This window comes from Glandiceps talaboti, chromosome 1 (assembly GCF_964340395.1).
Source record: "Glandiceps talaboti chromosome 1, keGlaTala1.1, whole genome shotgun sequence".
NCBI classification, from domain to species: domain Eukaryota; kingdom Metazoa; phylum Hemichordata; class Enteropneusta; family Spengelidae; genus Glandiceps; species Glandiceps talaboti.
Window position 1 is genome coordinate 31,627,163 of NC_135549.1, and position 24,399 is coordinate 31,651,561.

Here is a 24,399-nt window from a genome sequence, read left to right on the forward strand (position 1 = left end):
ATGTCTAACGGCGTAACCATGGTGACCCCTCATGACGCTTTGGCTATGCCATACAACAAAAGATTGATGTTTAACGAAGGGTTGTACCCGTCAGGAAAGAGTCAATCACCACCGCCGGAATATATTGAGTCATCTAACGAATTCCCTAAAAAGAACTTGAAGACCTACAGTGATGTTGTTCAAGAATTTTCCGACAACACCACAGCTCATGGAATTCCTAGAATTATCAACGCGAGGCAGTCTTTGGCAAAATTTTTATGGTTCATCGTTGTTGCTGGTAGTACAGGAGTGTTTGTCTGGCAAAGTTTGGTATTAGTGTTCGATTTTTTCGATTGGCCAGTCGATGTGTCCATCGAGGTGATCACTAAAACTGACGGCGTTGAATACCCAGCCGTAACGGTTTGCAATATGAATCGTCTGCGTCGCTCTGAGATGGAGGGGACTCGCTTTGAAGGAATACTCGACATCGATGGAGGAGGAGATTCGAATATTTGGGATTACGATGGTTTTGAATGGTATTTCTATTCTGATAGGTTTTCCGACTCCGACTCAGCCACAGACGAACCATCGACAGAAGCGTCGGTAATAGCCGGTCGTCGACGACGATCACTGGAACGGGGATATGGTAACGAGGAACCCTCCTTCGACGAGTTCCATCCGGGTGAGGACATTTCGTCAGACAACGACTTTTCCATACCTTTAAAAAATCCGGACTCAGTCAATCCCATCTCTGAAGAGAAAAATAGCAATAAACATGGTCATTGGAAGCGTAGGAAGACAGACACGGGTACGAAACAGTCCAAATCGGGACCATCAAAGAACGATCGCGATTACCCCGACTTTCCAGACTACGAGACTGATCAAAAGCTACACGGACAAGTCCATTCAAGGACACAGGAAAATGATGAAGCAACGCGACAAAGACGTCCCATAGATAGAAAGAAATTCAGTGACGTCATGAAGAAACTGATGGAACCAGAAGTAGAAAGATTTAAGCAACGTAGGCAAGAAGACGTGGAGACCAGAAAGGCAAGAATGAAAGATTTGAAAAAAGTAAAACACGAAAGAAAGCTTAACCGAGAGAAGAGATTTGCTTCGTATGGTGGTAGTGCTGGAATGAACTATGAGGACAGCTGGATGAATGAATTTCAATGGGATGACATGGGTGATTTGGAAATGAGTGACTGGGAATATTACGATTATGGTTGGGATGGTGTCACAGGAGATGACGATTGGGACGGATTTTATGCTAATTCGAGAATGGAAGATTTCAGTGATCTTGCCGATGTTGCTAATCCAACTGATGATGAGTTTAGGGAGATTGGACACCAGGCAAAGGACTTCATCCTACAATGTACCTTTGATAAAAGACCTTGTAACTACACGTAAGTTCTCAAATCTTGTATGTATGTATGTATGTATGTATGTATGTATGTATGTATGTATGTATGTATGTATGTATGTGTGTGTGAGCGTGTGCGTGTGTGTGCGCGCGCGTGTGTATGTATGTATGTATGTATGTATGTATGTATGTATGTATGTATGTATGTATGTGTGTGTGTGCGTGCGTGCGCGCGTATATATGTATGTATGTATGTATGTATGTATGTATGTATGTATGTATGTGGATGTGTGTGTGTGTATGTATGTATGAATGTATGTATGTATGTATGTATGTATGTATATATGTATGTATGTATGTATGTATGTATGTATGTATGTATGTATGTATGTGTGTGTGTGTATGTATGTATGTATGTATGTATGTATGTATGTATGTATGTATGTATGTATGTATGTATGTATGTATGAATGTATGTATGTATGTATGTATGTATGTATGTATGTATGTATGTATGTATGTATGTATGTAATCAAAGTAGGTTGGTTTGAACTTGAGGTGCTTGGTTGTGACTCCGAGTTTCACGCTCAATGCGTTCATCAGACATTGAGTTACAACCAAGCACCTCAAGTTCAAACCAACCTACTTTGATTATTCCCGCCCTGCTTACCCAAGCATCGAGCACTCTATTCTACGAGTTTGATACTATTTACTATGTATGTATGTATGTATGTATGTATGTATGTATGTATGTATGTATGTATGTATGTATGTATGTATGTATGTATGTATGTATGTATGTATGTATGTATGTATGTATGTATGTGTGTGTGTGTGTGTGTGTGTGTGTATGTATGAATGTATGTATGTATGTATGTATGTATGTATGTATGTATGTATGTATGTATGTATGTATGTATGTATGTATGTATGTATGTATGTATGTATGTATGTATGCATGCATGCATGCATGCATGCATGCATGCATGCATGTATGTATGTATGTATGTATGTATGTATGTATGTATGTATGTATGTACGCATGGTATGTAGTTAATATAAATATACATTTTAGTACTATAAAATGATAACTTTATATTCGGTACCTCATAGTAAGCACGTATCATCAAACCAGATAGCAGACACAGTGACACTTACGTGTGTTTGTTTTGATCTAATTCCAATTGTAGTCATTTCTACCAATGGCAAAACAAGAACTATGGAAACTGTTTTACTTTCAACAGTGGTATAAATGAAGCTGTTAGACAAACTGGTAAATCTGGCTCTCAGTATGGTAAGTACGCAATGTGTGTGTTGTCATGGATACGAATCTAAGAGGGAAGTAGTTCGCTTTGTGTGCCTCAGTTTCTTCAATTCAGCGTTTATATGTTACAAAACTAATGTCACAGTGTTATATTTTTTCGCGATTGTTTTCTCGAATGCGTAAAACAAAAATTTAGGTTCGGCAGTGAAACAACTAAGTGGGGTCTGGTAACCGGAGCCAAACATTTTTTTTGGCCTAACACTGCGGGACGAACCGGTACCTATTTGTTTCATATTCCGCGAAGCGCCGACTGTGCCTGAAAGGTCAACAACGGGGTCAAATTTGACAAGTATCTAATGAATATTCATAAGGCAGTATACTAGTATTACCGTCTGGTTTACAACGATTTTGTTCGTACTTGCCGCATGAGATATACATGTATGTCGACAGGCCCTATATTATTGTGCCCGTGTATTAATGTTTATGAATCAAGGAGATGCCTAAACTGGATAATTTTCTCGCAGTAGTCCTTTATTTATATCAGCGCTGCATTTTGGATTTTTGGCGCCGTCATTTTTAGAGACGACCAGCCAACATGTCGTAACATTGTATCAATTTCCAGTGAAAAGAATATCGATCGATACGTCCACTGTTGAGTTACAGTGGAACGTTCGTTTGTATATTATTTACACTCCTTGATATTTTGTCGTGTTAGGACCTTATATCTTACATATATCAGCCATTATTTGGTAGTTTTGATTTTAGGATGAAGTGCCCTTGTAATTCGTACTTTTTATAACATTTACTGACCTATTTTCGTAATTTCAAGCCTACTTTAAAGATGCGTGTTGGCGTAAATATCGTTAGTTTTGTCAACGGCTAAGAATACTTGAAGATAAAATCATACTCAAATACAGATTACAATAATATAGAGTATTAATTCAAAATTCTAAAACGATACGAATTTAGCCTATTATACTCCGAAAATGGTTGCAAAATTTGAAAATCATAAGTCGAAATTTGAAAAAATTGAACCGACGAGAAGTTCGCACCCTGTTGAATTCAGTAAACGCCATTGTGGTCTATGGGAAATCATGGCATCGCCGTGGATACTCGTCACCTCATAAAACCCCTCGGTTTAACTTTTTTATTTTTCTGTTACTTCAACCAATATTTGAGATGACATGTCTCACTATGTCGCCCTAAAACTCTATCGTTTTACTTTTTCGAATTTCAATCCCATTCAGGAAAAATGTTAAGTTTTCCGTCTTTCACTCGGCGGCCGCGTATTTTAGTACGCCAGGCATATGAATGTTTACGACTCTATGAAATATTGAAATTATGTAACTATGGCTTTGATAATACCATATGTTATAGTACTGAACATCATGTACATGATACACTAAGTTTGACATTTGTATTTCGGTTTGCAGTGTAGTAAATATGACCGTACTCTTTGACTATGCTAAATTTAATTTACTGAGCCGTGAGCGCTTCTGAGACGTGATTGTCCAGTGAAGGTGTATACGCGTAAAAGAAACAAAATAGGGAGTGTTCGATCTGCAGTGAATAACACTTGACGGCAACTCTGTGTGTATTGTACAATAAACATAACGATTATGTTATAGATTTGCGTCAGAATAAGTCGACCTGCTTGTTCAATTTTGACTCTCTCTAGGATGAGGTAAAAATTGTTGCAGGTAGGAGAAATGTTTATGACGCCACCGTACTTGCTGAAGATTTTTACTTGGTTAAGAGCACTGGAGTACTTATAACTGAGTACCCAATTAAATGATCTGTATCGAATGTGGGTACATGGTCAATGCAAAATTATACATTAATTTACTCTTCCGTAATGTTTAATAAAAAGTAAATATTTCCAAATACAATTAAATGTATCACGTTCTTCATCATTGCATCTATGTACCCTATGTACTACATGTGATGATAATAATGTACTCTATATAGAACAAAACTCAGAAATATTGAATTCACAAATTTAAAGTAGACTGTTGCATCTTAGATAACATTATATCAACTGTTTGAATAACTTTGCAATGATTTATAAATTTGACCACCCCGTTTGCCTTTTACTTTTTTGGTTGTATGCAGGGCTACACTTGACGCTCTTCATTGAACAACCGGAATATGTTGGACTGTTTTCTCAAGAAAGTGGAGTTAGGGTATCAATATCGCCTCAAGATGTAATGCCCTTCCCTGAAGACATCGGTATCACTGTATCACCAGGACAAGCTTCATCAATTGGACTTCGCAAAGTAAGTCAACTAGACGAAGTTACAACACAAGACTTACAGGCCAAGATATACGGATAAATTGTGCAAAGTCCTCTAAATGTTCTACTGACATGCAGTGTTCACCTTGGTTGCACAACTCACTCCAAAAACAGCTGCTCAAACTAAAATGACAGCCAATAAAATTCTGCTAAATAACTTCACCAAAGATAATGCAAAATGTCATAAGACTGAATGACATCCAAACAATTGTCATGCACCCACAATATCCAAGGGTTCTTGGCTAGCGAGATTGGTTTATGAAGTAGAAGTTTACCAATGAAAGCATTCATAATTGAATTTCATTCGTCAACTTCAGTAATATCTCAATGTTTAGTCGTGTTTATATTGTATAGTGACCTTCTAAGTTTGACAAAGGGGATAAAACATGTCTTATGACTGAATAACTCTCAACAGACATTCCCAGTAAGAATTTCGCACGTATCATAGGGAAAATAACAGCATCAATTCTGGCAGTTTTCCAAACACCCCTTCACTACAGGGACTTGCAATACCTCTTATTTCTCAACCCACAGTAATAACATATTTATCCCTTAGAGGACACAATAAAACTGCTTTGAAAGGTTGGGAAACCAAATAAGAATGGCCAAACATAATTATGTCAATAGGCTATAAAACCGGTCCTATCAAACAACATGTCTCTTTGCTTCTAGCATGCTGTGCAAAGTGCAATTAATCCAATTCATTTGTGTACTTTTCCTGTCTATACGCTATGCAGTCACAAGCTGTAATATACAGGCCAAAAGGTACAGCCCTAGATATAATATACAGGCCAATAAATACAGGCTAAGATACACAGACCAAGACAAGACAAACAAGCTAGGATATACAGACCAAGACAAGACATACAAGCTAGGATATACAGACCAAGACAAGACATACAAGCTAGGATATATAAACTAAGATAATACACACAGGCCAAGATATACAGGTTAAGATATACAGACTATATATATATTGGTAGATTTGTAACAAATCGCTTAGCTTACTATTTGCGTAATATTCAAATAATATGCAAGTCAAAATGTATATTCTTTTATTTCAGAACGATATTTCTCGCCAAGGTGGTAACTATGGCAACTGTACCTCGGGTGACGAATACTACATCGTAAACACGGAGTTTAAATATTCAGTTAACCTATGTGTAAAGGAGTGCTTACAAAAGAACTTAATAGAGAGATGTGGTTGCGTCACTGATATTCTGTTGGACGAAGATAAATGCAGCTATGTCAACACCACACAGCGTAAGGACACTGCACTACGTTCATTAAGAGAGAGAGAGAGAGAGAGAGAGAGAGAGAGAGAGAGAGAGAGAGAGAGAGAGAGAGAGAGAGAGAGAGAGAGAGAGAGAGAGAGAGAGAGAGAGAGAGAGAGGGGGGGGGGGGCAGACAGACCGACAGAGGGAGAGAGACAGAGGCAGATACATAGACAGACAGACAGATATATAGAGAGATGGACTGGCAGACAGAAACAGAGAGAGCCCGAAATATAAAAAATTTATAAAAATTTAATGGTACAGATTGTTTTCCTCCGCAGAGCGATGCCGACAGCTTGTTGAAGGTCTCTTCGAAGATGATGAGTTGAACTGTACTTGTAAAAATCCATGCGAGTAAGTATTTACTTAATGTCCCAATATAGCTAATACTACAATAATTTTTCTTGGCGAAAATTCAACTACAATTCTACAGATAACAATTCAACATGACACTTTCCTTGCCAACAAGCCAAAATAACTTGAATTAAGTGAATCTGTATATGGTGACAAATGAGCCTTGAAAAACACTTTTAACCTTGTAACAGGTCATTTTTCGCTTGTTCACGGGTACCCTTTCACACAAGTAACATAACAACAGCCGTCGGTTTGTTCAAACGCCAACTAGTAAGGACATTGTACCTTCTATTGTTTCCAGGGAAACAAGCTACAGTACCATGGTATCATCTTCTCTATGGCCATCTGAACGGTATGAGTCTCACCTATATGGAGTACTTTCCGAAAAGAGTATTAAAGCTGCTATAACCCTCCAAGACGTAGATGCATCAAGGTAATAATGTGTGTAATGATAAATAACATCCACAGATTGCAGACCGTGAACACAGACATTTAGTATACAACATGTTCGTTGGCGGCGTTCTTTAATACAGGCTGCACCACGTTAACGTGTGTCCCTTAACATCATGTCAGTACCTCGCGATCGGTGTATAACCTGACGTCTGCAGTGTACACCATGAGGCCAATCAAGGAATCACTTTTCATATCGGAAGGAAATTGGGAATGAGATCAATATGTTTCCCCTGTTTTTGTTACTAACCATGTATATTGTTATTTACTTTGATTTCATTCAAGGCTTAACTTGGTTCGCTTGAAGGTATTCTTTGAAGAACTGAACTTCCAGAGTATCGTACAGACACCCAAACATAACGTAAGAACTACTTCCATGATTTAGTCTCAAAATTACCTTTGATATAGGACACTTTCTAACTCAGGGAGTGGTCCGGGGGAGTGGTACTCAAGTTTACCTTTAAGTCTTGATATAGTACACTTTCTAACTCAGGGAGTGGTCCGGGGGAGTGGTACTCAAGGTTATCTTTAAGTCTTGATATATTGCACTTTCTAACTCAGGGAGTGGTCCGGGGGAGTGGTACTCAAGTTTACCTTTAAGTCTTGATATAGTACACTTTCTAACTCAGGGAGTGGTCCGGGGGAGTGGTACTCAAGTTTACCTTTAAGTCTTGATATAGTACACTTTCTAACTCAGGGAGTGGTCTGGGGGAGTGGTACTCAAGTTTACCTTTAAGTCTTGATATAGGACACTTTCTAACTCAGGGAGTGGTCCGGGGGAGTGGTACTCAAGGTTATCTTTAAGTCTTGATATATTGCACTTTCTAAGTCGGAGAGTTCTACTCATTGTTTCCTGACTTGTTCAAGAAGTTACAAGTAATGATTAGATCGATGGATGGATGGATGGAACACCGGAACATCCCAAATACCGTACACTCATAATCATATTAGCAGACATGGTGATTCATAAAGGACACACGCCCAAACTACCCCATACACCCCACACCCCCACACACAGACTCACCCCCACACATGCTCACACATACCCCCATATACACATACATACATACATACATACATACATACATACATACATACATACATACATACATACATACATACATACATACATACATACAGACAGACAGACAGACAGACACACACTCGCACACGGTGACACACATACACAAACGCATCCAACCACCAAACAAACAAATACAGACCAAAAGTAAATATAGATTACAACGGTATTTAGATCAATGTGTCTTTTTTTCCTTCACAGACGGCATCATTGCTTAGCAGTATTGGAGGTACTCTTGGTCTGTACATTGGTTTATCTATCATTACCATTATGGAAATCATCGTGTTCTTATGCCATTCCTGCATATTCTGTTGTAGGAAGATTACAGGACGTGGATCAGTACATCCCTGAATGTACGTGCGCACATTTACGTGCAGGTGGAAAGTGGGGACTGGGGCACGGCTGACGAACGGGTCTATGTAGGGGAGGGGTTTTAACAAAACATAACTAGTTACCCTGATCAATTAAAACTACCCATACGTCTTTATGATACGAAGGCACACAATGCAAGTGACGATGGCCCGCGTAACCTGACTATAAAACTTTGATATTCCCGAATCGTTCCCCAAATCGACCATAGCTAGCTAGCTGACATGGACTCCAACTGGGTGTACATACATGTATATGTCTAATGGATATGATGATAAACGTGATGGCGTCAAACATGGATTCAGCAATGTCATATTGTATTATAAGCTATCAACACTTTCATATTCACTTTTTACGAAATTTACTATTTAAAAAAAATGATTTTTAATATATCAATATATACATTGTTAGTCACGTGTGATACCCACAATTTAATGAGCTAGACACAATTTTTGTAACGACCATAATGTGATATGCGAACATGTTATTTCGTCAGTTGCTTAAAAATCGATTTCAGTTGGACCAGTGGCCTGCCACTTTGTTCATATGTGTACGTGTCCAGCCGAGACATCATATAACAGTTTACTAGCTTTATATTGTAATACTTCAGAGATAAAAATCACGTGTTGTGTTTGATGTGATTTGATTTGAGTTGACTTGATCATGTGATGTGAAGTTTTGAATATTATATTAATTGCATTAGGCTTGTATACGGCAATGTATGTTCGTATCACAATAAAAACGAAATACAGCGCTACATTCAAACTTGTCAATGACAATTATTTTTTTTTAGAATTTGTGAAAATATTTCAGTGATAACTATTTCAATCAGATTCAGGTCTATACAAAGGCAACTTATCCACGTTACTGCGGTTTGATTGAATTATGTCTTACTTTCGATAGTGATGTGAGCCGTGACTAATTATAACAAATGTTGTCTAGTTAGTTCTGTCAAGTGCTACTAACATATATCATTGAACACCTTGCCCTTTAATAGCGGATGAATCAACCAAAAGGTTGTCTTACCAACTTTAATATCAAACAAAATAGTAGAACGTAACTTTACTGCATTATAGAATAATGTGTTAAAACAATATCAATCTTCATAAGTCATCGTCCTCGCTTTCAACAAGAACTGACATATTGTTACTTCCCTTTTATGGTGTCACACACTGTGTTTTGCTTCATTAAGATGGCTTAGGGGCGAGATAACTAGTTTAGTTAAGCCCCAGACCCCACCCCACCCCCTTCCAACGAAATTGGCCAAAATTGAAAATGTTTCGGACAGCGCAATCAATTTCAAATCATTACGTTGCGTATGTAGTGCTGTGAATACAAAGTCAGTATGTAGTAGTATGTAGTGCTATGAATACAAAGCCAGTATGTAGTAGTATGTAGTGCTATGAATACAAAGTCAGTATGTAGTGCTATGAATACAAAGTCAGTATGTAGTAGTATGTAGTGCTATGAATACAAAGCCAGTATGTAGTAGTATGTAGTGCTATGAATACAAAGTCAGTATGTAGTAGTATGTAGTGCTATGAATACAAAGTCAGTATGTAGTAGTATGTAGTGCTCTGAATACAAAGCCAGTATGTAGTAGTATGTAGTGCTATGAATACAAAGTCAGTATGTAGTCGTATGTAGTGCTATGAATACAAAGTCAGTATGTAGTAGTATGTAGTGCTATGAATACAAAGCCAGTATGTAGTAGTATGTAGTGCTATGAATACAAAGTCAGTATGTAGTAGTATGTAGTGCTATGAATACAAAGTCAGTATGTAGTAGTATGTAGTGCTATGAATACAAAGCCAGTATGTAGTAGTATGTAGTGCTATGAATACAAAGTCAGTATGTAGTGCTATGAATACAAAGTCAGTATGTGGTAGTATGTAGTGCTATGAATACAAAGCCAGTATGTAGTAGTATGTAGTGCTATGAATACAAAGTCAGTATGTAGTCGTACATAGTGCTATGAATACAAAGCCAGTATGTAGAAGTATGTAGTGCTATGAATACAAAGCCAGTATGAAGTAGTCTGTAGTGCTATGAATACAAAGCCAGTATGTAGTAGTATGTAGTTCTATGAATACAATGCCAGTATGTAGTAGTATGTAGTGCTATGAATACAAAGCCAGTATGTAGTAGTATGTAGCGCTATGAATACAAAGTCAGTATGTAGTAGTATGTAGTGCTATGAATACAAAGCCAGTATGTAGTAGTATGTAGTGCTATGAATACAAGGCCAGTATGTAGAAGTATAGTGCTATGAATACAAAGCCAGTATGTAGTAGTATGTAGTGCTATGAATACAAAGCCAGTATGTAGAAGTATGTAGTGCTATGAATACAAAGCCAGTATGAAGTAGTATGTAGTGCTATGAATACAAAGCCAGTATATATGTAGTAGTATGTAGTGCTATGAATACAAAGCTGGTATGTAGTAGTATGTAGTACTATGAATACAAAGTCAGTATGTAGTAGTATGTAGTACTATGAATACAAAGTCATCAGTATGTAGAAGTACGTAGTGCTATGAATACAAAGTCAGTATGTAGTAGTATGTAGTACTATGAATACAAAGCCAGTATGTAGTAGTATGTAGTGCTATGAATACAAAGCCAGTATATATGTAGTAGTATGTAGTGCTATGAATACAAAGCTGGTATGTAGTAGTATGTAGTACTATGAATACAAAGTCAGTATGTAGTAGTATGTAGTACTATGAATACAAAGCCAGTATGTAGTAGTATGTAGTGCTATGAATACAAAGCCAGTATGTAGTAGTGTGTAGTGCTATGAATACAAAGTCAGTATGAAGTAGTATGTAGTACTATGAATACAAAGTCAGTATGTAGTAGTATGTAGTACTATGAATACAAAGCCAGTATGTAGTAGTATGTAGTGCTATGAATACAAAGCCAGTATGAAGTAGTCTGTAGTGCTATGAATACAAAGTCAGTATGAAGTAGTATGTAGTGCTATGAATACAAAGCCAGTATGTAGAAGTATGTAGTGCTATGAATACAAAGCCAGTATATATGTAGTAGTATGTAGTACTATGAATACAAAGCCAGTATGAAGTAGTCTGTAGTGCTATGAATACAAAGCCAGTATGAAGTAGTCTGTAGTGCTATGAATACAAAGTCAGTATGTAGTAGTATGTAGTACTATGAATACAAAGCCAGTATGTAGTAGTATGTAGTGCTATGAATACAAAGTCAGTATGTAGTAGTATGTAGTGCTATGAATACAAGGCCAGTATGTAGAAGTATAGTGCTATGAATACAAAGCCAGTATGTAGTAGTATGTAGTGCTATGAATACAAAGCCAGTATGTAGAAGTATGTAGTGCTATGAATACAAAGCCAGTATGAAGTAGTATGTAGTGCTATGAATACAAAGCCAGTATATATGTAGTAGTATGTAGTGCTATGAATACAAAGCTGGTATGTAGTAGTATGTAGTACTATGAATACAAAGTCAGTATGTAGTAGTATGTAGTACTATGAATACAAAGTCATCAGTATGTAGAAGTACGTAGTGCTATGAATACAAAGTCAGTATGTAGTAGTATGTAGTACTATGAATACAAAGCCAGTATGTAGTAGTATGTAGTGCTATGAATACAAAGCCAGTATATATGTAGTAGTATGTAGTGCTATGAATACAAAGCTGGTATGTAGTAGTATGTAGTACTATGAATACAAAGTCAGTATGTAGTAGTATGTAGTACTATGAATACAAAGCCAGTATGTAGTAGTATGTAGTGCTATGAATACAAAGCCAGTATGTAGTAGTGTGTAGTGCTATGAATACAAAGTCAGTATGAAGTAGTATGTAGTACTATGAATACAAAGTCAGTATGTAGTAGTATGTAGTACTATGAATACAAAGCCAGTATGTAGTAGTATGTAGTGCTATGAATACAAAGCCAGTATGAAGTAGTCTGTAGTGCTATGAATACAAAGTCAGTATGAAGTAGTATGTAGTGCTATGAATACAAAGCCAGTATGTAGAAGTATGTAGTGCTATGAATACAAAGCCAGTATATATGTAGTAGTATGTAGTACTATGAATACAAAGCCAGTATGAAGTAGTCTGTAGTGCTATGAATACAAAGCCAGTATGAAGTAGTCTGTAGTGCTATGAATACAAAGTCAGTATGTAGTAGTATGTAGTACTATGAATACAAAGCCAGTATGTAGTAGTATGTAGTGCTATGAATACAAAGTCAGTATGTAGTAGTATGTAGTGCTATGAATACAAAGCCAGTGTGTAGTAGTATGTAGTGCTATGAATACAAAGCCAGTATGTAGTAGTATGTAGTGCTATGAATACAAAGCCAGTATGTAGTAGTATGTAGTGCTATGAATACAAAGTCAGTATGTAGTAGTATGTAGTACTATGAATACAATGCCAGTATGAAGTAGTCTGTAGTGCTATGAATACAAAGCCAGTATGTAGTAGTATGTACTGCTATGAATACAAAGCCAGTATGTAGTAGTCTGTAGTGCTATGAATACAAAGCCAGTATGTAGTAGTATGTAGTACTATGAATACAAAGCCAGTATGTAGTAGTCTGTAGTGCTATGAATACAAAGCCAGTATGTAGTAGTATGTAGTTCTATGAATACAATGCCAGTATGTAGTAGTATGTAGTGCTATGAATACAAAGCCAGTATGTAGTAGTATGTAGCGCTATGAATACAAAGCTAGTATGTAGTAGTATGTAGTGCTATGAATACAAAGCCAGTATGTAGTAGTATGTAGTGCTATGAATACAAGGCCAGTATGTAGAAGTATAGTGCTATGAATACAAAGCCAGTATGTAGTAGTATGTAGTGCTATGAATACAAAGCCAGTATGTAGAAGTATGTAGTGCTATGAATACAAAGCCAGTATGAAGTAGTATGTAGTGCTATGAATACAAAGCCAGTATATATGTAGTAGTATGTAGTGCTATGAATACAAAGCTGGTATGTAGTAGTATGTAGTACTATGAATACAAAGTCAGTATGTAGTAGTATGTAGTACTATGAATACAAAGTCATCAGTATGTAGAAGTACGTAGTGCTATGAATACAAAGTCAGTATGTAGTAGTATGTAGTACTATGAATACAAAGCCAGTATGTAGTAGTATGTAGTGCTATGAATACAAAGCCAGTATATATGTAGTAGTATGTAGTGCTATGAATACAAAGCTGGTATGTAGTAGTATGTAGTACTATGAATACAAAGTCAGTATGTAGTAGTATGTAGTACTATGAATACAAAGCCAGTATATATGTAGTAGTATGTAGTGCTATGAATACAAAGCTGGTATGTAGTAGTATGTAGTACTATGAATACAAAGTCAGTATGTAGTAGTATGTAGTACTATGAATACAAAGCCAGTATGTAGTAGTATGTAGTGCTATGAATACAAAGCCAGTATGTAGTAGTGTGTAGTGCTATGAATACAAAGTCAGTATGAAGTAGTATGTAGTACTATGAATACAAAGTCAGTATGTAGTAGTATGTAGTACTATGAATACAAAGCCAGTATGTAGTAGTATGTAGTGCTATGAATACAAAGCCAGTATGAAGTAGTCTGTAGTGCTATGAATACAAAGTCAGTATGTAGTAGTATGTAGTGCTATGAATACAAAGCCAGTATGTAGAAGTATGTAGTGCTATGAATACAAAGCCAGTATATATGTAGTAGTATGTAGTACTATGAATACAAAGCCAGTATGTAGTAGTATGTAGTGCTATGAATACAAAGCCAGTATGTAGAAGTATGTAGTGCTATGAATACAAAGCCAGTATGAAGTAGTATGTAGTGCTATGAATACAAAGCCAGTATATATGTAGTAGTATGTAGTGCTATGAATACAAAGCCAGTATGTAGTAGTGTGTAGTGCTATGAATACAAAGTCAGTATGAAGTAGTATGTAGTACTATGAATACAAAGTCAGTATGTAGTAGTATGTAGTACTATGAATACAAAGCCAGTATGTAGTAGTATGTAGTGCTATGAATACAAAGCCAGTATGAAGTAGTCTGTAGTGCTATGAATACAAAGTCAGTATGTAGTAGTATGTAGTGCTATGAATACAAAGCCAGTATGTAGAAGTATGTAGTGCTATGAATACAAAGCCAGTATATATGTAGTAGTATGTAGTACTATGAATACAAAGCCAGTATGAAGTAGTCTGTAGTGCTATGAATACAAAGCCAGTATGAAGTAGTCTGTAGTGCTATGAATACAAAGTCAGTATGTAGTAGTATGTAGTACTATGAATACAAAGCCAGTATGTAGTAGTATGTAGTGCTATGAATACAAAGTCAGTATGAAGTAGTCTGTAGTGCTATGAATACAAAGTCAGTATGTAGTAGTATGTAGTACTATGAATACAAAGCCAGTATGTAGTAGTATGTAGTGCTATGAATACAAAGTCAGTATGTAGTAGTATGTAGTGCTATGAATACAAAGCCAGTATGTAGTAGTATGTAGTGCTATGAATACAAAGCCAGTATGTAGTAGTATGTAGTGCTATGAATACAAAGCCAGTATGTAGTAGTATGTAGTGCTATGAATACAAAGTCAGTATGTAGAAGTATGTAGTACTATGAATACAAAGCCAGTATGTAGTAGTATGTAGTGCTATGAATACAAAGCCAGTATGTAGTAGTATGTAGTGCTATGAATACAAAGCCGGTACGGTATGTAGTAATATATAGTGCTATGAATACTTTCGTTTGTTGACACTTTACTTTATTTTAGTGCAATGCATTTGTTCTTTCTCAATTTGACATTTTTAAGAGGAATATCTGCAATTAGGGGTACAAACAGAGCCATCAAAAGTAAAATTGATTTTTGTACGATGAGAACTAAAATCGTTCACCCCACCCCTAAAGTAAAAGAATTTAGTTTTTTAACTTCCGTAAGGAAGTTTATATAATAGCGATGAAGTCTGTGTGTCTGTCTGTGTGTGTCTGTATCACCATTTCCGAACAAACGGCTGCATCAATTCAAACGGATAGACATGTTCTGTAGGGTAATGGCAAGAACTGATTAGGTTTTAGTAATAATCCGATGAATATTAATGACCAATTTGAGTAATTAATCGATCGAACGAGTATAAAGTTGGCGTCAGATTCAAATTCAGGTACGTTATTTTGAACGTTATATTGAGCGTCAGATGGCCTCAGATCCGAAGACACCTGACGGACTCAAACCTGAAATAATTACCGTTGAGACTACAGGGAAGGATTCTGCTTCACGCTGTTGGGTGTATTCGGATCTGAGGCTATCTGACGCTCAATATGACGCTACCTGAATCTGAATCTGACACCAACTTTATACTTGTGCTCGACACTGAGAAAGACTCTGTTTTCAGGGGTTTCGTGCCAACCTTATTTTGTGTTTCCCTTGGATCTGCACTCTGCATTGGCTGGACAAACACGAGAAAAAAAGAAGACTGAGGCAGGGTATTTAAGTGATTCAAACTCACCAGAAAACAATTTTTTTCTTGGCCTTAAAATAGGTTTACAATGAGCGCGGAGTTCACAAACAGGTGAAATATTTATTATTGTTACAATTTCGTCAAATATGGACTTATCATTTTCAAATTTCACACACTAATGCGCAGATGAATAAAGAGAAATTGTGTCTTTTTAGATTTTCGATTAGAAGTTTAGGAAGTATTATATTGACCTCGAACCATCTCCTTTTTACAATGTTGTTTTCCGATTTCTCTCGATAACAAACTACCGCTGTTTGTTGCAAGGCTTGTACATAATCATTTATCTAGCTCTGTATCTCAGGATATAAATACACTCTCACATATTTATCAAGTGTAATAATCTATAATTTATACCCAAAATGTATGTGGTCAAAATATGGAAAATAGACCAAGCCTCGCCTAGCCTACGAAGAAACATTGACCTCTATATAATTAGTGTACAGTGAGGGCGCGCCACTCAACAAAATCTTAACAATTTTCCGGTAGTGATTAAAGGAATGTGTAAACTCGTGGTTGGACAGAAGGAAGTTCAACATGCACATGCCATATCCCGGGTATGTAGGGGATCACAAAAGCCGAGTGAAGTCGAGGATGGCAAGCTTTCCTGTGCTGAGAATAGGAGGCGAGGCGGGCATTTCAACAACATTTTTGACAACTAACTTTCATTGGGACTTGACGAATCACAGATATAGAGCTACATTTCTTGCATAAATCATGAAATTGCAAGACTATATACCGTTACGGAAGGCATTCAGTTTAAATCTGGTTATATCCTACATTGAACTATTGATATCTCGTCCTTTACATACCATCTACTCTCTCTCTCTCTCTCTCTCTCTCTCTCTCTCTCTCTCTCTCTCTCTCTCTCTCTCTCTCTCTCTCTCTCTCTCTCTCTCTCTCTCTCTCTCTCTCTCTCTCTCTCTCTCTCTCTCTCTCTCTCTCTCTCTCTCTCTCTCTGATCTATCTCTCTCTCTCTCTCTCTCTATCTCTCTCTCTCTATGAATTCTGCCATGGGAACATTTATTTTATTTATGTTTACAATCTATATTTCTATTTACTAATTTCTACACCAACAATTGTTCAAGTTTGTAAGCTATCATTATGTGCGTGGTGCTATGGTATTCGATGTTAAGCAGCGCCCTCTACGTCACACTATAGGGAAACGTGAATATTTGTTTTTTTGGCCCCACCTTACATTGGTAGCGGCTAGGTTTGAACGCCTTCTACGGTACACTATGGGGAAACGTGAATATTTGCCCCCGCCTCCCCCCGACCTTACATTAAGTTTGATTGGTAACCTTGCTCACAGACAAGCTTAAGGAAGAGGAAATGTTTCTTCCTTGTCTATATGCCCTGTTGTTGTTATGTTTTTGTTAGATCCCCGATTTAATCCAATATCGTATTTTTTTTCTGAGAAAGGAGGAAACTGACTCATAGTTCAAATGACCAGCTGAGGTTCATCATTCATGATTCTAATCAAATTGTGGTCTATCTTGAACAGGTTCCAGCAAACTTTGCAATTAAAAATACATTCTACAAGGGAATGGAAAGGGGAAAGTCTGTCTAGCTTTCTACCGTACCCTCGTCGTGAAGCACAGGCATCGTCTAAAACGTACCCACCAAGAGACAGAAATATGTGCTCTGAGTTGCGAGAATGACCGTACATACTGTAATGATAAAATACTATTAACACAACTTACACAGTCTTTCATTAATATTTTTCCTTGATATGCTAAATCAAAGAGCATAACTATAAATTTAAAACGAAAATTAGTCCAACACGACACACCACATTGCACGTTTATTGTGACCTGATAACCATTCCAATTTCACACCGTCTTTGAGTACCTCGGATATCTGAGAGATCGAGACTAAAGTAAGAAAATGCGGGCATTATATTCGAACGACGAAATAAATAAACAGATGAATTTAATATATTCTGTAGTATCAAAGCTTTGAATAGATTGAACGGGCCCTTAAATGTAATTTACATACAATAGATAAGGATACTTACACGTTGATACATAACACCAAACTACTGTGAGTGGTTTCCTAGTATCCGACTTCCTGCGTTTTTATTAAAAGCAGAACTATAACTTTATCTATCTGATTGAGTACAAGGCGTAAGAACTGACGTCATTCAATACTTGCAACGACTTGCAATGAGAGTAGCATCGATGGAGCCAGTCACAGGTATGACACACGTACAGTTATAATTTCCAGTTAATATTCATTTATCCACTTTGATACTGCTAAACTGTAAGCCTAAGTGTTGCCATGACAACGTGTCTGTAATATGACGGTGAGATCAGTACTGCAGTGCAAATAGAATACGCATAGCAACTATTATTCTGGAATGGTGATAGTGGTTAAATACACTCTACACTCGTACGAAACCCAACGACTGGGTTGAAAATACGGGTACAAGGAGAAAAGACGTAAAAATGTGGTTGTGTTGATAATAAGGAAAGTCGACACAATTCTAATAGATTCCACAACTGTAGATGCAGACTGTAGTTTATATGATAGGAGTCGACCAAAGCTAGCATACAGTAGTGTTTTATAAATCTCATTATACATTAACCTAAATTAGAGAGATAGGAAGTAGTAGCAGTCTAGCAGGTCAATACTAGTACCTTGTCCATGTGTCATTCTTACTTTATTGAAATTGACAATCTTTGGATGTCGACGTATCTTGTCGTCAAAACTTAAGATCCAAGACAGTGACTATCAAGTTCATGAACAGTTAGATTTTCCTCTTGTATCTTATATTTATGGAATTGATTTCCAGTTCATGATATCATCACACAACTGTGATTACTGAGGTCTTAGACTAGTAAATCCTTAACACTGATGAGTGTGCACATTTCATGATATCAGACACATGTACACGCTGTGACTACTGTGGGCTAGTGAACACAACAATTCGTGTACATGTCTAGATATCCGACACATTCTGTGATTTCTGAGGCCACCAGAGAAGCCAACAGTTCCTGGCAGAAACGCCTAATGGAATCCATGACGACGATGAAATGAAACACGTCATAAGCCGAAATTCAGCATGTTACACTCCTTCATCGCTTCGTGGTAACATATTACACTCCTTATCTTGGTGGTAACATATTCCACTCCTTAGCTTGGTGGTAATTTACGACATTATAACGGTCGCTTCTCTTTCTGATATATGATATAATGTTAACAGTTATGATAATGTAACATGTTTCCGTCTTTTTGAAAACAGTTCAAAATGTAGAATAACACGTTAGAGTGACAAACACGTACTAGTATTACCAATATCAAACCAACAGGGCATGATGATGTACTTTATTTCTGACATTCAAAGCTCAATGCATCACATTTATTCATGTAACCACATAACGATATCTTCATCTATCAATAGCTTTTTTTATTGTTATCAAATTTTAATTTGAACGTACTTGGTAATTATTGACATATTGTAAAAAGTCATTCTGACGAGTAAATCATTACAATTTCTCTATCGCTCATATGAAGATATTATCTATAATCTTGAAATCTGATATTTGAAAACCATGTTTAGACAATAGACATTCCAGGTTTTCCTGTAAAGTGATTTTGTAAAATTTAGTTAGTCGACTCCTGGCTCTGGCTTTTGGGTGAGGCCGTGAGGCCGAACTCAGTGCTTTGATAAATAAAGTCTATGTTCCAGTTACACCACATACATCGTCTCGTATGCAGTTTATCCTTTCCCAACAATACTGGCTGACCATAAGTTGATAATTTATTGCTTCGCCATGTTGGACTTCCTTATAAAATCGTATTTGGCAAAAAGTACTACTGTGTTGGTGTTATTATCGTGACAAACTTGAACTATACAAGACTTAGTGTTTGAAATACAATTTAAAACCCATGTTATATGTTTACTATCGGTGAATGTTTATATCGCTTTCTAACTTAAAAGTGGTCTGAACCGAAATGTATACAAGGCTTCGTTTACATATATAAGTGTATAAGTACACTTGCATTAATTCAGAGAAAAGGCTGACTTTGCAGCTATGGCTTGATTTAAAAAATTATCGAAGGTTTGATTTAGTTTTTGTTCGAAACTGAAATAATTAATCTAGGTTTGAAAGTTGCCATGGTGACGCGTCACGGTACATTTCATTGGTCATGACACGGTTATATCACCACCTAGCTACATACACCAAACAATCATAGTGACTCTGAAGACTTCTAAATTAAAACATTTGACCATACTCAGATTATTCCTTCAAATACGATCCTGCAATCAATCAATCATTAATCATATATATATATATAGTTTTGGTAGTACTGGAACTCTTTCTTGGTTGTAACTCGGAGTTTCACGCATTGCGCGATCATCAGACAAGAGCAGTTGTCTGATGATCGCGCAATGCGTGAAACTCCGAGTTACAACCAAGGAAGAGTTCCAGTACTACCTATTGCGCTCTGCCACTGCGGTATAGAGCACTGTCTTAGCAGATTGATACTCACCGAGTATGCCTATATTGGGAGGGGAATAGGGAGACAGATACATATATATCTTGACAGTAGGCATGTGGATCTCTCTTGACTCGGAGGATGTGTTTTGAAATGTTGTAGTGGGAGGGCACAATACGAATAGCTTTCACCTTTCACTTAGATATAACTTAAAACTGTTTCAACATGTTTTTCCTTTTTTGAATAAATTGAGAAAAGTGACTTGTTGGTTGCAACTGCACAGTACACCTGATCAACTTGTCTTTTGTTATGAAATGTATTGTTTAATAGACCAAAGTAGTAATCACAGTGTGTCTTTTACCATGAATATATAGGATGCAAAAATACCAGCACCACCATCAAACATCACCACAATCATGATGCTGATGATGACGACGACGACGACGACCACCACCACCACCACCACCACCACCACCACCACCACCACCACCACCACCACCACCAACATCACCAGCATCACCACTGTACCATCAACCAGCACCATCATCACCACCACCACCACCACCACCACCACCACCACCACTAGCACCACCACCACCACTAGCACCACCACCACCACTAGCACCACCGTACCACCAACAAAGCACCACCATACCATCACCAGCACCAGCACCAGCACCAGCACCGTACCACCAACAAATCACCGCCGCCAGCACCAAAACAGCAAAATATAACTGTTGGTTACATACACATGCCTTTATTAATTATCTCTCTATGTGTGCAGGTTACGTTATCATCCTACTGTTATATGCTGTAGTATCATCGGCTCAGGTAGTGCGAGATACAGACCTCTACTTGGATGGTATTTGTGGTGAGGAAGTCCAACAATGTGTCTGTGGAAGTACTTCGGTGCCTGTCCACTTTACGTATGAAAGGTAAACACATCACATAAAGTCACACTCTGCCATAATATGCCATTTCTTATAGGCTAGTACGTGATAAAGTCACACTCTGCCATAATATGCCATTTCTTATAGGTTAGTACGTGATAAAGTCACACTCTGCCATAATATGCCATTTCTTATAGGCTAGTACGTGATAAAGTCACACTCTGCCATAATATGCCATTTCTTATAGGCTAGTACGTGATAAAGTCACACTCTGCCATAATATGCCATTTCTTACAGGCTAGTACGTGATAAAGTCACACTCTGCCATAATATGCCATTTCTTATAGGTTAGTACGTGATAAAGTCACACTCTGCCATAATATGCCATTTCTTATAGGCTAGTACGTGATAAAGTCACACTCTGCCATAATATGCCATTTCTTATAGGCTAGTACGTGTTTACATTCACACTCTGCCATAATATGCCATTTCTTATAGGCTAGTACGTGTTTACATTGGAGGCGGTGATGATTTCTCGTGGAATAACGTGACATAGTGATATTGTGTCTTGAAATTACATTCAGTGATTGTAAAAATGTGCATTGTTGATATTTTAGACCTACATATGGAGATTTGGCCGTCTCTATTTGTAAGTCGTCCACTGATAACAAATATCACCTTATAAGACTAACCACACAAACTCAAAACACCATTTTCCTCGTTTTTAAAGCTGCACTAGTTGCAACGGAAACGTTTTAAAAAAAATGGTTTATTGGGTACAATAAGTTCCAGAAATATAGTACACCATGAAAATTATTGCGCCATCTGTAGGTAAACGTATTTCTTGTAGCTGTATACTTGCATGATAAATCAAAGAAGTCCGCACCCAAAAATCAACGCCCTTAACGGTGATCACTTGATTAACTTGTACAATGCCAAATTATTGATATTTTAATAATTTTCAGTGAATATATTGTCGTTCTCTGATTGTAAAATGATAATCCAGTTACAACGTGTACAGTTTTATGACGGTGACAGATTCACAACCTGGCTTTCGCTCAAGATTTAAACTTGTCACTACACTATAGCTACCTACAGATAATATGGACCACTACTTAACAGATACAATGTCTTTTTATGTGACCAAGTTTAGTGAATATATCTTTGGTTATTTGATGAAACTAATGTCCCCTTTGCAGCCCTTGCAGGTTTAAAACAATTGTTTATATTTTGAGCCATGCTACTTTTCAGCCCCTTTCAAACAATTGATTATAATTAATTAGATTGTAGCATACATCTAAGAAACGGAAGGTGTGTTTAGTATAATGTACTGAGAGCTGAGAAATAATAGTTTGCATCTTTTATCAAATTAAAGTAATATAAGTTCACCATGTCCTCATGTTTTACTACTAGGTGTGTTCGTTTTTATCGATGGAAGCCATACTGCGATCCCTGTGGTGATCTGGAACCTGAAACTAAATGCCCCCAGTACAGGTATTGCCTCGAGTGTCAGGATGACCTTGAAGGGTGTCTTCGATGCCCTGCTAATAGATACGGTACTTGGTGCGCTGGAGGTAAGACCAGTGATCAGTGAGGGCACTGTTCATGATGCTGGCAAGATTTAGAGAAACGCTGAGATCATGGACACCTATTCGAGAAATTCTTTTCGTGTTAAATTTAAACTTAATATCAAACATGACATTGTCCCCATGGGTTATTTCTCAAACAATAGATTGGATTTTTAGGAAAGGATTTTATTGTAACTTGAGATAAAGTTAAACTGTGTTCCTACCTTGAAATAGAAATGCAAGCTATTACTAGGTCTGTTTATTTTAGAGGAACGTTGAAATTGACAGTATTTTATGTATATTTGTCAACAATGTCAGTTTAGACAATCTTGTCAATTTCAAGACAATTCAGGATCTTAAAAGACTACGACAACATAAACCCACTCTACGGTCTTGTAATCTCACAAATGAATGAAATATTGGTAAACATATCTTTAATTATTGTAGGCCAGTGTTTTTATAAGCCTGTAATCCGCCATTTTTAAACACAATTGTATACTGTAAACCTATATACTTTCGATTGTACACTCTTCAACTAGTTCCCAAACACGAATGTTTACACAATTTCTTAGCCTGATCTAATATTCACATGTTAATATACAAGTCTGATATTCACGTTTGTTTTCCAGCAAAATAATCGAAAAAAAGTCTTTAGCGAAAGTTTGCAGGTTTATAGCATTAATTCCAGTCTAACATCTGAGTGTTTTTTTTAAAGAATGTAACTGTCAAAATGGCGGTACTTGTAACCAAGACAACGGAATGTGTAATTGTCCAGATGGCTGGGAAGGGTCTGCATGTGAGATTCGGAGGAAAGGTTAGTATGATGAGTTTTGATGATTTGCAAGAATACATCGATCCTTAAAATGAGATACACAATTATATTATAAATTGACAGTCATCATTCAAATATTCTGCAAGGAAGTCACCCACTCAAAATAAATTCGTTATCATAGCCTTCAATATCTCTACCATTCCTCGGCCCTGATTGAAGAGAATTTTGAACGTTGATATCCAAGGTCATTTAGTTCCTTGCAACACTGCTTACGTATACAATGATACTTGTGTTTTGTTGTATTAAGTGCATGTACCATGGGCATGACGTAGTTAGTTCGATTCTATATCTTTTAGGCTTTGTCGATTCTATTCAGGGAAACGTTCACTTCTATCACTGGACATTGTACAGTACGTTTATGCGATGCTGGTACATTGACTAAATATCACTTTCCATCACTCGTACTGTCACTGAAAAATAATGTGAACACTTAGTGAAAATATTTCAGGGAGCATACATTTCTTATCAGTATTTTTGATCGTTGGTTATTTGACAGCCGAGTGTGGATTTCCGGGAAGACCAACAAACGGAGAGATAAACTCCAATTCTTACTCAGAAGGAAGTGTTGCAACATTTAGCTGCAACCACGGATATCGGCTTATTGGTACTGAGACAGTAACATGCAGGCACGATGCTCACTGGGATGGCAATGTGCCAACTTGTGGTAAGGCCCTCTATCTCCTCCTTAATTGTTACATCGACATACTTATATACAGACACATGGCTCGTGTG

The 24,399-nt window shown here is 37.0% G+C and overlaps 2 protein-coding genes across 2 annotated transcripts in view; both read left to right on the forward strand.

The window, feature by feature from the left end:
- Positions 1 to 8,409, forward strand: LOC144435815 (uncharacterized). The gene is made up of 8 exons (XM_078124445.1): positions 1 to 1,385; positions 2,533 to 2,636; positions 4,719 to 4,882; positions 5,964 to 6,162; positions 6,455 to 6,527; positions 6,829 to 6,960; positions 7,263 to 7,338; positions 8,260 to 8,409. Exons 1-8 carry the CDS (start codon positions 1 to 3, stop codon positions 8,407 to 8,409), a joined length of 2,283 nt encoding a protein of 760 aa, XP_077980571.1.
- A 9,661-nt stretch (positions 8,410 to 18,070) lies between these two features.
- Positions 18,071 to 24,399, forward strand: part of LOC144454025 (clotting factor C-like) — a 49,718-nt gene continuing 43,389 nt past the window's right edge. Inside the window, exons 1-5 of the mRNA XM_078145433.1 lie at positions 18,071 to 18,130; positions 21,162 to 21,312; positions 22,681 to 22,841; positions 23,551 to 23,649; positions 24,164 to 24,331. Coding sequence (XP_078001559.1) covers positions 18,100 to 18,130; positions 21,162 to 21,312; positions 22,681 to 22,841; positions 23,551 to 23,649; positions 24,164 to 24,331 — 610 coding nt within the window. The 5' untranslated portion in view covers positions 18,071 to 18,099. The remainder of the gene's footprint in view (positions 18,131 to 21,161; positions 21,313 to 22,680; positions 22,842 to 23,550; positions 23,650 to 24,163; positions 24,332 to 24,399) is intronic.